At 43.8% G+C, this 16,949-nt stretch overlaps 2 protein-coding genes and 2 pseudogenes across 6 annotated transcripts; 2 read left to right on the forward strand and 2 right to left on the reverse strand.

Annotated features, from left to right (window-relative positions):
* Nucleotides 1-768: 768 nt before the first annotated feature.
* On the reverse strand, nucleotides 769-4,050 carry LOC117193243 (annotated as a pseudogene).
* A 577-nt stretch (nucleotides 4,051-4,627) lies between these two features.
* Nucleotides 4,628-6,013, forward strand: LOC117193244. 4 transcript variants are annotated; one of them, XR_004474550.1, is made up of 4 exons: nucleotides 4,628-4,667; nucleotides 4,748-4,944; nucleotides 5,007-5,126; nucleotides 5,183-6,013. XR_004474550.1 is itself a non-coding variant. In XM_033397988.1 (3 exons), the coding sequence occupies exons 1-3, from the start codon at nucleotides 4,878-4,880 to the stop codon at nucleotides 5,359-5,361; spliced, it is 321 nt and encodes a 106-aa protein (XP_033253879.1). In that variant the 5' UTR covers nucleotides 4,728-4,877; the 3' UTR covers nucleotides 5,362-6,013. The 4 variants fall into 4 exon arrangements, 1 of the variants encoding a protein (XP_033253879.1); XR_004474551.1 differs by lacking the exon at nucleotides 4,748-4,944 and having other exon boundaries at nucleotides 4,653-4,667; XR_004474549.1 differs by lacking the exon at nucleotides 4,628-4,667 and having other exon boundaries at nucleotides 4,725-4,944.
* Nucleotides 6,014-6,239: 226 nt separating this feature from the next.
* LOC117192699 (peptidyl-prolyl cis-trans isomerase-like 3) lies at nucleotides 6,240-8,921 on the forward strand. 2 transcript variants are annotated; one of them, XM_033397437.1, is made up of 2 exons: nucleotides 6,240-6,544; nucleotides 8,179-8,921. In XM_033397437.1, exons 1-2 carry the CDS (start codon nucleotides 6,437-6,439, stop codon nucleotides 8,620-8,622), a joined length of 552 nt encoding a protein of 183 aa, XP_033253328.1. In that variant the 5' UTR covers nucleotides 6,240-6,436; the 3' UTR covers nucleotides 8,623-8,921. The 2 variants fall into 2 exon arrangements, 1 of the variants encoding a protein (XP_033253328.1); XR_004474419.1 differs by lacking the exon at nucleotides 6,240-6,544 and adding an exon at nucleotides 7,963-8,002 and having other exon boundaries at nucleotides 8,179-8,270.
* LOC117192700 lies at nucleotides 8,650-16,734 on the reverse strand (annotated as a pseudogene).
* Between the last annotated feature and the right edge of the window lie 215 nt (nucleotides 16,735-16,949).

Below are 16,949 nucleotides of genomic sequence, written 5' to 3' on the forward strand. Positions count from 1 at the left end.
TTTAGATATTGTTCCTGGTTCATTATCCCTTCAATAAAAACCAGATTCCCTACTCCTTTTGTCGAAATGCAGCCCCAAATCATAACGCTCCCACCGCCGTGTTTCACTGTTGGTCTTAGGTGTTCCTTATGCAGCTCCGTATTGGGTTTTCGCCAAACCATGGTCTTGCCATCACTGCCAAAAATGTTAAACTTGCTCTCGTCTAAGAATATAACATCATTCCACCAGTTTTGGTCCTTTTTGGAGAACTCCAGGGCAAACGTTTTCCTTTTTTTCCGGTTGCGCTCACAGAGTAAAGGCTTTTATCTTGCAACTCGGCCGTTGTACCCTTGATTTTTAATGGTGCGTCGGATAGTTTGGGCTGAAACGGTCTTTCCGTGGTCGACAAATAATTCAGCTTTTAATTCCGGTGCACTTAGTCGTGGATTTTTCTTCACTTTCTTTATGATATCGGCTTCTTCGCGCTTAGTCAACTTGTTCGGTTGTCCGGTTTGCTTAATTGATGCGATTCTTCCTTCATTTTTGAACCTGCGGACGATGTCACCGATCGTATTCAGCTTCATTTTCAGAATTTGGGCAGTTTCTTTGTAGGTCTTGCCCTCTAAATGCAACTGGAGCACAAGTTTTCGCTGCTCCAAAGATGAATTAATCCCTTTACGGCCCATTTTAATTTTAGGTGGAACAATTCGATTTAGCGGTGTGCTTGCTGATCATGAATGTAAGTCAAGTGTTTGTTTTTGGGGGAAACCCATTTTTTGTGCCATTTGGGGCTATTTGGAGTTGCCACAGGGTTTTATAATGCGATTTCCCAAAAATGCCGAATATTAAAGTAACGCAAATTTTGAGCTTTTTTTTGTTTTATTATATTTTCTATCTTCATTTAAAATAAAATCATTATTATATATACCTCTCTGAAAAGGTAAAACTTCAAGCTTTATTCCCTCATTAAAATTTTTTTATTTTTTTGTAGTTTAATGCATTTTATTCGCGTTTGAAGTGGAAAAAAAAAATGCCGAATATTAAAGTTACCCACTGTATATGTATAATACCATGCATGTGTGGAAATACGAGTGGAAATAGTTCTCCTCAGTCTTGAGCTCCTTTACTCTCTCTAATGAACCACGTGGACAATGTGTTGCTAAAGGCCCAGTTTTAAATAAAAAAGACGCGAGACACAGAATCTTACTAAGCTCGATAATGATGAATGAGATTAAATCGTTGAATTACAAATTTAATATATATATATATACAAACGTAATGATATAAAAACAAAAATAGGAAGAAAAAAATCAAAGCCCTAATGTTTGTATGTAAAAGAAACTCGAAGCGTTAGAGATCATCTAAAATTTAAATAAATATAAATAATACCAAAAAAAACCATTAAAAGCTGTGCTAATTTATTCCTCACAAAATTCGATCAAAGATCCCAATACATATATTATATATATATATATATTATTTTCACATTTATCTAGTCAGTTGTGTCCCAGAATATCCTTTAAATCGACCTGTTTCACAAGAATTGTGTACGATAGGGTAATACTCTATAATTCTTAATCGGGTCTCACCAGCTATACCAGGAAAAAGGCTCGACTTACCATATTTCAAGTTCGGAAGACTTTAGACTATATTTTTACCTTAGTCGAATATCTTAAATCGCTTCTTGGAGATCCTGTGATCATAAATGCCTAACATTGTGGCATTTTCTAGACACGGTGAAACACTTAATTAGTTTTATTTCATGTGACCGCTTGCATCGGAGAAAACTGATGTCTAGGTAGTAGAACTGAAACAGCCGGGTATCTCTCTGGTACAGTCACTGACACCTTTCTTTCCTTATCGTCTTATACCGATATGGCCAGGTAAGAACCTTAGAGGCCATAAAGCACCAACGCGGAATAAATACAGACCGCTGTCTGCAAACACATGGCAGATTGCAGATTCTCTGAAGTGGTTTATCTCCAGTATCCGCTTTCCAGAGTACCATAAGTCATCTTCTTTTATTCTCTATATGACTAACATAATTGTCTTTCTTTATGCCTTGTATAACTTTGTAATTCTAGAATTCTTTTACGACTATGCTATTGCTTTGCCTATTCCAGCAGTTTCTTTTTCGACTTGGGCGTGGAGATGGTTCGCAAGGAAACCCGCCGCGGAGTCTTACTGTTGGGCGTCGCTTTTATAGGGGTCTCCGCCTTCTCCTGGGTGTCCTCATAGACCAGACGTATATCCTCAGTGCGCTCACAGGTGCTGTCACTGGTGGACACTGGATTCTTCGCTTGCTCATTTGTCTCTGGCAACGGTTCCTTCGTCGACGTTGGCATGGGAGGGTCTTCCTCTTCGAGGGGCCAAGCATCCATAGCCTCTTCCATAGGGGCCACAGGAGAGTTGCGAGGCATTTCGACAAGTACACGGGGAGTGCGCCTCAGTGCAATGGGCGTTGCTGTTTTGGCGGGCTGGCTCTTGGGTGTGAGGGAGAAGCTACTGGAGCTTCCGGGAGTGCGGGGCTGGCGACGAACTTGAATGGGGGTAGCTGGACGGTATTTCTTCTCTGGCGACTCGAACTTCTCCTCAGAGCTGATAATCTCCTTGTCCAGAACAGCAATACCAGCGATATCCGACTGAAGCTTCTTTGTCGGAGGCAGAGCATTCTCTGAACTCATCAAGGCAGCGCACAGTACTGCATCCATTTCCTCATAGCGCTCGCCCAATCGATCTCAAAGTTCAACAGCGAACAGAAGCCATCCGTGCTTGAAATAATCAGTACAGTGCCGTCGCCCGACCACGTTCGGTCTGTGAGCCTAGTGTAGTGAATATTCGAGACGATCGCGAACGGAACCGGCTGCTGGGTGTCATAAAGGAACACAGAGTTCTTGGTGGCGACGGCATAGATCATGCGGTACGGCAGCGAGATGACTGGGGGATTCTTATCTGCATTGTACGGTCTCAGACGGAACAGTACCGGAGAGCAGCGCACAGCAACCGCGTAGTCTTGGGGAAAGGGCAGTACAAAGGCCGGGCGCGCTAAATCGTAGCGACTGAAGCCGTATGTGGTGTTAATTGGTTTTAAGACGCCATCGTAGTCGGTGATTCCTGCGGGAGTGATCAAAAGCTTGCCATCTGGGGTGAAACACAATCGACGGAAGAAGGTCTGCAATGAGCCATCATGATACAGCCGTATGTTCCTCCCATGCATTTCATGGCCCTCCTTCACAGGGAGGGTGCACTTGGCGACCCTGTGGAGCACTCGTTTAGTGTGGGCATCGAAGATACGCAATTGTCTATAAAAGCAAAGTAAAAGACAAGTCAGCAAAAGGTTGGCAGTGGTTCCTAAGAGTGGTGCTTACCTATCGGTGCTGATAGGGGCTATGAATTGATTTCACGGGTCCCAGGCTACGCCCTGCACGTAGCCTTTGTGATCCTTCAGAATGGCCAGGGACTTTCCTTTGTAAACATCCCACACCATCGCCGTGTTGTCCACTGAACCTGTCACAAGGAATAGCGAATTTGGGGCCCAGCTCAGATCATAGATATCCTCTCTATGCCCCCGCAGGACTTTCATCGTCACCCACGACTCCTTATCCTGGTCACTACTGCCATCGGCGTCCAAAATGTTGACGACTTCATGGTCGGCCTTTTGTTTCCAGATGAACACTACGCTCTCGTCGTCGCCGGAGGCCAATAGCTCGCCATTGGGCGACCAGCGAACAGTGTTGACCGCACGTTGATGTCGGGACAGATCTACAGCCAGCTCCAAGTCGACGCCATCTCCATTGTCGCACCGATTAACGTACCAGATCAGGACATGTGCATCTGTTCCGCCAGAAGCCAGTCGGCAAATCGTTGGCGACCTCAGCCTCTGCCCGTTCATCTGAATGTCCACACTCAAAACTGGATCGCGGTTGTGCCATGAGATCTCCGGTATTTTGCATTTCATGTTATTATTGTCTTACTTAAATTAAACTTTATGAACAAAATTGTAATTGATGAAAAAATTATGCGGACTATTTCGCGCCTAAAAACGAGAAGTGTGACCAATTTCGACAGGACCGTAACGGAGAGCGAAAAAAATCCCATATACCCTCAATAGGTATTTTTTAGGTAGTTTCAGAAAATATGTAGTTGACATGTAGCAAAATGTGTAAACATGTAAAATGTGGAGTAATTCCCGAAGTTGTTGGCAGCACGTTGAAGCTGAGATCCACATTTTGCGCAACTCTAGAAGTTCTAGATACATTTTCGATCATTTCAAAAACAGCTGATATACTGATATACTTAAGACTTGAAACAGGTATATTTTAAAACTGAGACGGTATATTTTGGTATATTTCTGAGGGTCGGACGGTATATTTTTTTATTATAAATCCGCGGTCACACTGCCCCTTACTCACTGTCAAAAAAAATGGTAAACAACAATCACATTTCACAAACAGCCAGGCTCCGTTTTTCACTTTCACAAAAGTTTTCCGATTTACTTTTGAAATCACATAAATTGGGGCTCTCTTTTTCCCATTCCGCAAGATTTCTTCGTTTTCAAAACGAAAACATTTTCGTTGACGAAATGAAAAGTAAACGGCTTTTTATACAACAAAACGAACCTTAATTGCAAAAGGAAAAAAATAGATGACTTATTGATGCATTAACATAAACTTGATACCTATATCAGGGTAATTTAACTTGTGCTTTCTTTATAAATAATTTTATTTTAAACCAACCTCAAATTTGGTTCGGACAAAATTGGCCACAGCAACAACAAATTTCGTTTTGGTGTAAGCAGCTGACGCATTCCGATTTGGTTATCGGAACGTTGGCAAGTAATAAATTTTTGCGTATAACAGCACAAATGTGCATGTAACAGCTCAGACTGTGCTTGTAACATGCGCTTAACAGAACATCTGGGTGAGCACAGCTGTTTCCCGCCCAATTTAGTTCGGACTTCAAAATGTACATAAGTGCAGCAAATTAATTTTTTATTTCAAAATTACCGCTTTGTTCTTTATATCCAGGGGAAAGCATAAATCAAGATGAAATCCTGGTGGGTTTTATGAAAGACAACCCGGACAGAGCTTTGCGGCGCTCTCAATGCTGTTGGGCTGCCAATCAAGGACGCATTGGGTTGGAAAAAGGTATGTGTTGCACAACAAAAGGTAGCACACTACTATATTCAATTCTACAATTTCAGGTTTGGGCAGATTGGAAAACAAACATCCGCAAGAAGATGGCGAAAAACAAATCAGAAACTCGAGCTACAGGTGGAGGGCCCTTCGCTCAGCAATCGCTTGGGGAATTGGAGGAGGAAGTGGCCAAGCTATGTGGCCACTAGCAATATATATGTGGCAATATTCCCTAGCAGGGGAGTGATTCCAAATGATGGAGTCATGGCACGAACCAGGGTGCGTGGCATCAATAGCAATTATCTCCATGTTGTAGTTACACACCACCATGGCATTCATGCTATAAAATCATTTCCTATTATAGAACACGGAGTGGTTTTGTACAGGCTTTAGTATTCTGATGTGAGTTCCATCCACACAGGCACCAATTCGAGGCAATTTAAAGTTCCGATAGAAATATTCATATGATTGTCCATCAACGGAATAAGTTTGTGAAGAATCTTTCCAAATGTACTGCGTCCAATGTTTATATGGTGGTCTTTGGCAACTGCCCACTGGTAGCAGCCAGTGGCGAGATATCACATTACTGAAGCCAATTGCGTAGAGGGAGATAACTTCCTGGTAACACCTTAATGGGGTTGAACTTTCTCCAAAATCATTTTGAAAGTTTTTTTGTCGATCCGAAATGACTTCACAAATCTGAAAGCTTAACCATTAGCAATTACTCACAGTTCGTCAGACATGTTAAATACACAAGTGTTGCATCTAAGATGTCTAGATCTTCTTAGATCACGTAATTTCTGCAATCGTTTTGCTTCAAAACAAGCAATTGAAAAAATAAAAGGCATTTTAATCACGCTGTATTTTTACAAAGCAGCCAGGTCAGCTGTTTTTGTTTGCCAGAAACGATGAAAAAAGAAACATATCAATAAAAAAAATATGTGAAAACTGGAGCACCTTAAAACGAAAACGAAACGTTTTGGCTGAAAACGTAATCCGCAAAAGTAAATGAAAAACGGAGCCTGCCTGAAAAAAGGAAAACAAAAATAAAATAACGTTTGTTGTTGTTCAACACTGGTATGGCGCGTACCTAAAATTGTTTGCGGAAGGAAAAAATTAACATATTTCAACACGTTCGCTGATAGTTTTAATCAAAAAGACATTTTCCGAAGCTTCTGGGGGCGCCTCACACGCCTACGAAGACGGCGCGAAGAAATTCCCAAAGCTTCATCAATTAAGTCGAAAAACCTGGAATTTACTGCATGGCGTTCCGGAATAACTCTTAAAACGGCTCTTGGAACTCCGTCTGGACCCTGAGAAGCATGGCAAGCATAGGAAAGACAAGGATGGCCACGGAGAAGGCGACGGGAGTTAAAATTCGCATGGAAACGCTAAAAAAAAGGGAAGGAGAAGCTAAATCCGCCATGCGGGTAGGTGTAAAGATGGCGGCAAAAACGGCTCCGCAGCTTTTGGCTTCTAAACTGCTGTGCAAGAAACCAAACTTGTCGACGAACGTGTCGACAAACATGTCCACGAACACGACAACAAGCATGACATCAAACATTTCTACGACGAAAGAGAGAGAGAAGACTGACGCGGTTTGTGTGGCTTCCGTGAGTACGAAAAACGGAAGTAACCGCAAAATCATCGTTAACAAGTATTATGACGGGCATAAAGGCCCATACATTGTTTGTATCGACAAAATGAGTGCGAATAATGCCAGAATTGCTATAAACCAGTTTGATCTATCCGATCTGCTGCTGAAACAGGGCATTAGCGATATCGAGGAGGTTGCTAGAATGGGCTATGGCAGGTGCAAGATTGTGTGCGGGTCGGCGGAGTGTGCAAACGGGCTAGTGGAAAACAGTGTTTTCGCTGCTCAAGGGTACTCAACCCGAATCATTAGGCACTTCGTCCAAAAAGCAGGGTTAATTTTTGGGATCCCCGGGCACTACTCGGAGGAACAGCTAGCGGAGCTTGTAACCTCGGATATCCCAATTGAGGAGATAGTTCGGATTACGCGAAGGGATAGAGCATCGGGGGAACGTGTACCTACTGGCAGGGTGAAACTCTGGTTCAGAGGAGAGCAGTTACCAACCAAAATCAATTTTCTATATTCTAAAGTAGAAGTGAAAACTTTTGTTCAGCTTATTCAATGTTTCAGGTGTTTTAGGTTTGGCCATCTGGCGCAACATTGCAAGAGTGGAGCGAAATGTTTCAAATGCGGACAAGATCACAGCAAAGATATTATCTGCTCCGGGCTGGTCTGTGCTAACTGCAAGGGGGAACATGCTGCCACCCACCCGCAGTGTGAGGCCAGGAAAAAAGCGTACGCCATTCAAAAGTGTATGACACTTGAAAACCTAACTAGAGCTGAGGTCAAGGCTAGATATCCGATCCTTTTTGATAGAACTTCCCCCAACCTAAGGGATCAAGGGGAATTTCCTAGACCCAGTTGGCAATCTAACCGCTCCCCTGAATTCTTAAATAACAGCTTAGAGTCCGCCAGGGAACATGTGCACCCATACACTAAAACATGCTGGTGGCAAAACAGAACCAGACCTGAGAGAGTTCAAAAAAATCTGAAAAAGCATACAATCACATATTTTTGTCGAAACATATTGCGTGTGTACTAACACATGCAAAGATGTTCTCTCTGCGCTCTCTCTCTCTCATGATGACGTCACTCTGGGGTACTGAACGCGCTAGCCAGTGTGTGACGCTTTCGTTGTATGAACTGGCACATCTATATACTGTATGGTTAGTGGTACAACACAACAAGGCAAAACTTCCCATCTCTAAGAAAATATAATGATATTTACAAATTCTTTGAAAAAGAAAACATCAGCGCGTACCAAACACTAATTGACTTCATCGACGAAATTGATGTAAAGCTATAAACAGTACTCCAACATCTTCTATTCTTTGACTTGGCAATTTCCACCTTCAAAAGGCGGGCGGCCAAATAATCCCAAGCTACTCACGGGTAGCTTGGTAACTTAAACCCTAAAAAAAAAATAAAAAAAAAATAAAATAAAATAAAATAAATTTAATTGATTTCCAGTCCGTGACGCTACATACCGACGTGGGCGACATCAAAATAGAGCTCTTTTGTGATGCTTGCCCAAAAGCCTCCGAGAATTTCCTCGCCCTGTGTGCGAGCGACTACTACAGCGGCTGTGTCTTCATTCGAAATATAAAGGGATTCATTTTTCAGACCGGCGATGAACAGGTCTCACCGGCTCCGTTGTTGTTTTTGCAGCACACTGACCGCGGAATGGTTTCAATGGCCAACAATGGGCCGAACGCCAATGCCAGCCAGTTCTTTATCACGTACGCCGTCCAGCCGAACCTCGACCTGAAGTACACGCTGTTTGCTCGCGTTATCGACGGATTTGATGCCCTGGATGAGCTGGAGAAGCTGCCGGTTAACCCCAAGAACTACCGGCCGCACGTAGACAAGAAGATCAACGGCGTAACCATACACGTCAACCACCCGGCGACGTAAGAGACCATGAGAACAAAGACAAATCCGTTTGCTTAAAATGAAACGTATTTATAGCTCTTAAGTTACATGATATCTTCACTAACAGACTAATTGGTTGAGAAACATACATAGAATATTGTGCAAAAGGGTCTAGGACTAAATCAGCCGAGTCAAAATAGTTAATATAAAATTGCATTGCTTTTAGAATTTTTTCATAGACTTTTGCACTTAATATGGAACTTACAATAGACAAATGTATAAGATGGATGTTAAAACGATCAACTAAAAAAGAGAAAACAAATGCTAACAAGAATCTCATACTACATGCAACTACATGGATTATGTGGAGGCGACGTTTTGGATTGATTTGGCGGGCTTCGGATAATCCTTGATGTGCTGCTCGAACATGCTGCGAATGTCGGCCAGTGCCTGGGAGATGTTCTCGGAGAAGCGTTGGACATCCTGAAAGATAAATTTCGATCAGTTGGAGCTCGATTAGGAGTAATAAAAGCCAAGCCTTACCGTTTGCTGGCATGTTGTCTTTGCTGAGATATGGAAGAATATCAGATTTTCTCCAGCTATGATGTAGGAGACACCATAACAGTCGTCGGCCACAGGTCCAAAGCCACCTCCGGCACTGATGCAGTTCGGATGCTTCTTCAAATCCATCTTTGGCGTCTGCCCATGGGGGGTCTGACTAGTCGACAAGCGCCACGGCTCGCTGGGCACTTCGGTGAGGAAGGGCGAGTCCACTTCCAAGTACTTGGACACAACGTACAAGCAGAAGAGATGCCTGTCAATGCCCCGTCCGCACATGGAATCCTGATAGCCCAGTTGGTGGCGATCGCAGGCTGCCTGTAGCATCTTGACGCGGTCGTCGTTCTGCGAATAGAAAAACCAATTAGGATTGGATCGAACTATATTATGGGCCACCTCTTACCGATATGCTTTGGTTTTGCATGGCTTTGACCCACGCTGCGGACTCGATGGTACACGGGCGCACTGTCTCAGTTCTACCCTCGCGGAATAGGCGCGTCATCGAAGCCTCATATGTCAGGGAGAATCGTCCCGCATCTCGGTAATAGGCCAACTGCAGGGCCATTTGAATGTAGGCATCTGGGGAGATGCGGCACTTATTCATGAATCCCTTGCCGTACTCCTGGTGCACCAGAATGCGCAGATTCACCTCATTGCTTAGCTTGGTCACGTCTATGGTGGCCTCATCAATTTTGGACAGGCAAGGTGTAAGATCCCAGCTCAGTCGTGTGGGCAGTGGGGGCTGGAACTCAGGTGTGCCCTTGGTGTCGCCAGCCTCGTCGTATCTGCAGGGTATGCGTTTGATTAGATCAAGAAGTATTTCCTTTTCTGTGAGGCAGTAAACGAAGGCAACGTAATTAAGAGGCTATGGTTAACCTTACGAAACAATGGTTAGTCACAGGAATATGGGAGAATTAGTTTGTGTTTGCGTTTTAGGTTGCTGTGGAATACAGTGTTCTGGGCTGGCTACATGGTAAGAACGTTTTCCACTGTATATCTGCCGCATACGGTGAGTGCGACAGTTTGAATGCATTTGAGAATCTTAAACATGTGCAGGCACTCAAGGTTTCGCAAACCCACCTTTAATTACAATTTGAATTGTTTGGAAATTAAGTGTTTACCCATAAATATCATCACCAAATATATACTCCCATAGATGTCCCAAAACCGGTGCATCGGCCCTATAAAAAATGCGTAAATTAAATCAATTGTTAGGCCACAACCAGAGTTAATTAAAAATATGTATGTATGTATGTTCATTTCAAAACCAAAGTCAAGAACTCAAATTGAACGCATCCAACCGACACCGACGCCGTCAAACGTAGGCGCGTACAAAAAAGATCACTTTACCCATCCGATACAAGATCGTCGACGATCAGGTAGTCCCACATGTGTGAGGCAATGGCAGCGTCAGACCTTGGTCTGTGTGGGTTTCAAATTGTTCAAAGAATTTAGATTACGGCAAATCAAGGATACGAAACGAGACGAAACGTCTTTGTCTGAAAATAACAGAGTGGGAATTGCACTTACCAGGTGTGCTCCGCATTGAAGCCGACGCGTCCATTGGTGGCCACACAGACGGTGAAACACTTGTCGAACCAACGATTGTAGCCGTTGCCGTGGAGCAGCTTCTTTCCGAAATTGTCGAGAAGCTCGGGCCGCTCCAGATCAAATTCGAATGGTTCATCGTCCAGGGAGAGGACAAAGGCAGCAGATTCAATGGTCCGCAGGGAGACATGGTTAACGCCTCGCGAGAAGTACGTGTTCCGAGCCTCGGCCCACTTCGAGCGATTCCAGGCGGTGAGTGCAGCCAAATGCTCCTCACCATCCAGGGGAGTGGCCTTGGCCTTTAGGATCTCCTCGATTTGACTAGAAAGAAGCAAATGTTAGTTTATAATTGTCTTGGGAATCTGATCACGGACTCACACTTGCAGCTCGCAAGGACGCAGGATGCGTCCCTTGTGGTAGATGATCATTTTATAGTAGCAACCCTTGTGCAGCACCACAATGTGATTGGAGTCCTTGTAGTGAATGATGCGATCTGTTTCCAAGCCCGGAACACGAGCCGTATTGAAGGTGCGTTCATACTGCCAAGAGCACAGAGGAATCATGCCCTGGACCATGATCTGCAGCAGAGAATTTCTTAATAGGTTTCAAGTGTTATATTGTTGTTTCACTTACAGGTTGCAGTTCCTGGTGCTCAATGAGACGACGGAAATTGAGAAGCATGTGGACCACGTTGGCCGCCCTGGCTGCCTGTTTGTTGGTCAGGTTCATGAAGATGGCATCCGTGCCGTAGAAGTTGCTGTTGACACAGAGGGGGCTGCGGCCGCGCAGATAGACATACTTCTCCCACCAATCGGAGACGTAGTTGGTGGACCACCAGCTCTTCAGGACGAGGTACCATTGCAGCTTCTTGCCAATATTCTGTTCGAACTCTTTGGCCAGGCGCTCCATTCTCGAGTAGTTATCATCGTCCAGCAGAGGTCGCACACTGCGCAGGTATCTCGTCATGGTGTCCTTGACGGATGGCAGCGGCAGACGTGGCAAGGAACCCTGAAAGGCTTGTTCCAGCTGGACAGGACTCGCACCACAGCCACCCACAACATGGTGGGCAGCGAAACGCGACTTCCCGGGGCCCTGGACTCATACATCCAGCCCTTGTACATAAGTAGAAGCTTCAGTGTGTAGCGCATGATGAAACAAATCGAGAGCCAGATCACCAGGGCAGCCAGGAAGCAGGCAGTTACCTGCCAGTTAGTTGTGTTGGAGGGAAGATGAACGAGTACTCTGTTGGGCAGGTTGAAGGGAGCCTGGTAGCCGGCAAAGTGCAATCCAAGGGCAATGGCCGATATAAGCCATAGAATTTGGATGTGCGCCGGATAGACGCCGTTGCGCACGCCATTCTGAAACGAGGATACGGAACGGTTAATCCAAATATATCATTATCAAATGTATCGTTAAGCTTACCCTGGCACGAGCCAAGCGCTTCTTCCAGGAGCGGATTCCCGAGTTTTTTTTATTTATTTATTTATTAAATTAACAAATTATCTGTTAATAATGGTGCTTAGTTACTAAAGGCGGAAAAAGATAAGTTAAAAGTTAGCTAAATTTAAATGATTATAAATATTGCATGCAATTAGTTTAAGAGACAGTTCAGGGGATAGGGTTTGACAGAGGGAGTTATAATTATGGCATAAAACCCTAAAAGGTTCATGATCAGCATAATTAGACCTACATATGGGTAGACGGATAGGCCTAAAAGTACGGGTAGGTCTAGATGGAACGGCCAAGTCAATCTGACCCAAGAGAGTTTGGGAGTCAACAGTCCCAAGAAGGAGCTTGTGCACGAACATTACGCCATTGCATATTCTGCGATGGTGCAACGACGGCAGGTCAATAAGATTTAGCCTAGACCGGTAGGGTGGCAAGATTCTACCCGAGTCCCAGTTAAAGTTCCGAAGGGCAAAAATTAAAAATTGCTTTTGCACGGATTCAATAACAGCCTGCTGCTCTTTATACTGCGGGCTCCACACACAAGAACAATACTCCAATATAGGACGTACTAACGAGATGTACAGTTGTTTCGTAACGTACGGGTCGTCAAACTCCTTGGACCAACGCTTGATGAACGCTAAAACACCCTTAGCTTTATTTACAGTTGCAGCTATATGGGTGTTGAAACACATCTTATGATCAAAAAGGACTCCGAGGTCATTTGAACTCGAAATTCGCTCAAGGACATGATTTCCTAGAACATAAGAGACAAAATGAGGAGCGCGACGGTAAAATGTCATAAGTTTGCATTTGGAAAGGTTCAGAAAAAGAAGATTAGTTGAACACCACAATAGTAGTTCACTTAGATCAAGTTGAAGGCGTGTGTGTAAATACCAATCAGAGTAAGAAAGACAGATTTTGACATCATCAGCATACATTAGTGTAGTAGAGTATGTTATAACTTGAGGAAGGTCGTTCACAAATAAAATAAACAGAAGCGGGCCCAGATGACTTCCCTGTGGCACACCTGAAGTAACATTAACAGTATTTGACAACACGTTAGAAAACAAAACACGTTGAGTACGGTTAGAGAGATAGGACAAAATCCAATCTAGAAGATTCGTTGGGAACCCTAATAAAGAGAGCTTTTGAATAAGCAGAGCATGGTTCACAGAATCGAATGCCTTGCTGAAGTCCGTAAAAACTACATCCGTCTGCAAACCAATTTGAAAACCACGGTGGATTAGGTTAGAAAACTCAAGAAGGTTAGTCGATGTTGAACGATGTCTGAAAAAACCGTGTTGCGACGGAGATATCAAGCTGCAACAAAGATGTTGCAGTTGCCGGGTGACCAGGAACTCAAGAAGCTTCGGGATGGCGGAAAGCTTTGCGATACCACGATAGTTTTCAATGTTTGATCTTGAACCTTTTTTGTGAAGCGGAATGATGTAGGACTCATTCCAAATTACTGGGAGACAAGACTGTTCCAAGGAGAGGTTGAAGAGAAAGGTCAAGGGTTTGAAAAGGGACTGGGCACAGTGCTTTAAGATGCAACTTGGTACCTTATCTGGACCCGCAGAAAACGATATGTCCATAGATGACAAACCTTCCAGAACAACGCTTTCCTCGAAAAAGGGCAGAAAAATGCTGTTAGCTTGAGGTAGCTGGTACGGATACGGAGTGGATGCGTTGTAAATATGAGACGAGTACGTTGTTTGGAAAAAGTTAGCGAATAAATTTGCAATACCAACAGCAGAAGCTTCTCTTTTGTTCTGGTAATGAAGGGACGGAGGAAAAACGTTTGACTTGCGCTTAGAGTTAACGAACGAATAGAATTTTTTAGGATCACTACGAAAGTTACTACTACATTGTGAAAGGTAATGATTATAACACTGATTATTGACGGCAAGGAACAGAGAGCGAGCGGAGGAGTATAGAGCTAAGGCCGACGTGGAGCCCGACTTCTGGTACTTTTTATAGAGCCGGGATTTATTATTTTTTAAGTATGACAAATACTTGGAGAACCAGGGAGGCTTGGACGATACAGGTACAGTGATATCTGGAACAAACGTATTAAGGGCGGAGTAAATAGAACTATAAAACGAGTTAACAGTTGCGTCTATGTTCGGTAATGAATAAAGAAACGACCAATCAACACGCGAGAGATGTATATCTAAATCAATAAAGTTTGTTTTGCGAAAACACTTTATGTGACAAGGAGCCATGGAACTGTCAGCACCTCCAGATTGTGTACACTCCAGTGATATCAACAAAGTTGGATGGTAAGGATCTTCAGGGAGGGATATTGGGCTTGCTCTAGATACCGTAGCAAGAGAACCATCATTAACAAAAACGCGGGCAAGAAGTCTGTCCCTAATGTTTTTAACGGCATTAATTTGGACAAGGGAATTATCCGTTAGCCCATTGATAAAGTCATTATGGCAATTGGGAAACAACAGGTTAGCGTCATTACAAGGCAGCCAAGAAAGAAATGGGAGGTTAAAGTCCCCCATGACAATAATTCGATCATTGCACCCTAATGCAGAAACAACATTATTAATTGCTGAGAGGTGGTGTAAGTAAAGCTCAGCATCAGACCTGGGAGGAATGTAAGAGCAGGTTAAATAGAAAAATGCGGAGCCAACACGAACTTTGACTGCAACAAATTCAATTCCATGAATGTTATTGAATGGGAATAACTCAGATGAGAAAACAGATTTAACTGCAATCAGAACCCCACCTGCAAAAGATGGGCGGTCCATTCTATAAATAGTGTAACTATCAATGAAAATTTCATGATCATTGACAGAGGAGTTAAGCCAGGTTTCGGTAAACGCGATGGCATCGAAATCAAAGGACGCGCTATTAGTATGAATTTGACGCAATTTTCCCAGCAAACTGCGAACGTTCTGATAGTGCATGGAAAAATAGTACATCAGTTTTTTGGAGCATGTTCGGTAATTCTTGGATTCGAGTTCGAATCTTTGAGAAGGAACTCATGCACAACTGTATGCTCAGGCCATATTGACGGTTCTAGAGAACAGGATAGTAAAGAATCAGGGAGAAGAATTTTAAAGGATGATATGTTGCGCTTATGTTTAAATGTAAATTTAGTCACAACTATATCAACAGGCGAAGTGTTAAGTTTAGCGGCAAGATGTTGTTTAACATCCTCCGTTGTAGCCTCAGGAATAAGACGAGAAACAAATATTGCTTTCCGAGGGACCACTGCTTTAAGTTGAAGTCCCGAGCGAGATCGAGATGGTGGAGCCACTCCTAAAAGAGATCTCGGTACAAGGGCAGAGGAATTGGCAGCAATGGCTGTAGCAGGAATTGGAGTAGGAATTGGAGCAGGAATTGGAGCAGGAATTGGCAAGACGTCGTCAGCAACCAGCACACCCGCACTAGGAGCACTCACCGCGTCAGAAGTGACGGCCACAGAAACTGCAGGGATGGGATTGATGCTGTTGGGGAGTTGGGCGCTCGAAGGAAGCACATTGCTCGGTGTAAAGAACTCCGGAGCCACCGTTGGCGGATTTACAGACAACGGCGTGGCATGCCTACACGGAAATGCTTCCGATGGATGAAGGTGGGAGGCAGGCGTACCAATCGGATTAGGTTGCAAGAGATTGGTATCATTATGCGGAATTTTCCGTCTAGGCGATTCGCTCAAGAGTTTGAGCCCAAGAAACTGTGATTCAAGGGCAAGAAATTTCTCGTTGAGAGCCACAAATTGTTTCCGGACATCCAGAAACCCAGTTCGAGTCTGTCTCATAAATGTGCGCATTTCGGCCTCAATCTCCCGACAAGCCAGACATGACCAAGACAGGCCCATGCGTTTCGAGATGAGATCATTCAGCCGGCCAAAATTTCCACCACCAGCACATTTTATGTGGGAAAAATTGTCGCACAGCCAGCAGCTAAGAAATGAATCACCAATGATAACACCACCGAATTCACATTTCTTTGCACTACAAACGATTGCCATTATTGACAGCAGTAGAATCACTGTGCACGAATAATAAGAGAACGGAGTGAGATCGCAGGTAAAGTAGGAGAGCAGACAGCAGAGCGAGCCAGACAATCAGCTGCAGCGGCAATAATTCAAAGCAGATGATCCAACGAAGTGCAGAAAACGAGCAGTAAACTCACCAAAGCAGAGACACAAAAGAAAAGTCCACAGAGAGGGAGAGTATAGGCAATCCAGAGAGAGTGAGAGCAACAATGCGAGAAGCCCGCGTATGCTCACGAGAGAGTGTGGGCGATGCAAACGCTGATGCGTGAGAACAGTGCACACCGAAAAAGCGATAACGAAAAGCAGACTGGGCAAAAAACAATAACAAATTGCCTGCACGAGTCCGATGTGTTACGTTGCAATATTGAATTTATATTAAACACTTGTTTACAAACAAAACACTGGTGGTTAACACAAGGTAGAATCAAATTAAAGAGATAATAAATCACACAAGATTGAGCACCTCGTGGTCATAGTTGATGTCGAAGCCCTCGTGGGTGATGGCAAACGAGAATGCAACGGCGGCATGGGCTTCAGCCATACCTGCAGGCAATCGGTGACGTTACACCCAATGTAAATGTTCTGCAGGAGATAGAGGGTTCAAAATAGGTTAATGTCTGCGCGATAATCTCTTCTTTTGTCTTAAACACTACGAGTTTGTATGTGTGAGTATTTCGTCATAATAACCAATTAATAGCTGAGCTGATAAGATATCTTTTGTATTGGCCAGACATCTGAAATAAGTGATTCATGTGTTGACCATCATCTTGGCCAGTTACCCAAGCTTAAATGGAATTTA

Source organism: Drosophila miranda, assembly GCF_003369915.1.
Source record: "Drosophila miranda strain MSH22 chromosome Y unlocalized genomic scaffold, D.miranda_PacBio2.1 Contig_Y2_pilon, whole genome shotgun sequence".
Classification (NCBI taxonomy): domain Eukaryota; kingdom Metazoa; phylum Arthropoda; class Insecta; order Diptera; family Drosophilidae; genus Drosophila; species Drosophila miranda.

Excerpts from the sequence above, each read along its gene's own strand:
- LOC117193244 (XM_033397988.1), top strand. The coding sequence starts at position 4,878 with ATGCGCTTAACAGAACATCTGG. Across the intron at positions 4,900-5,006 it reads GCGCTTAACAGAACATCTGG|GGGAAAGCATAAATCAAGAT; the intron begins GTGAGCACAGCT and ends CTTTATATCCAG. Across the intron at positions 5,127-5,182 it reads ACGCATTGGGTTGGAAAAAG|GTTTGGGCAGATTGGAAAAC; the intron begins GTATGTGTTGCA and ends CTACAATTTCAG.
- LOC117192699 (XM_033397437.1), top strand. The coding sequence starts at position 6,437 with ATGGCAAGCATAGGAAAGACAAGGATGGCCACGGAGAAGGCGACGGGA. Across the intron at positions 6,545-8,178 it reads AAGCTAAATCCGCCATGCGG|TCCGTGACGCTACATACCGA; the intron begins GTAGGTGTAAAG and ends ATTGATTTCCAG.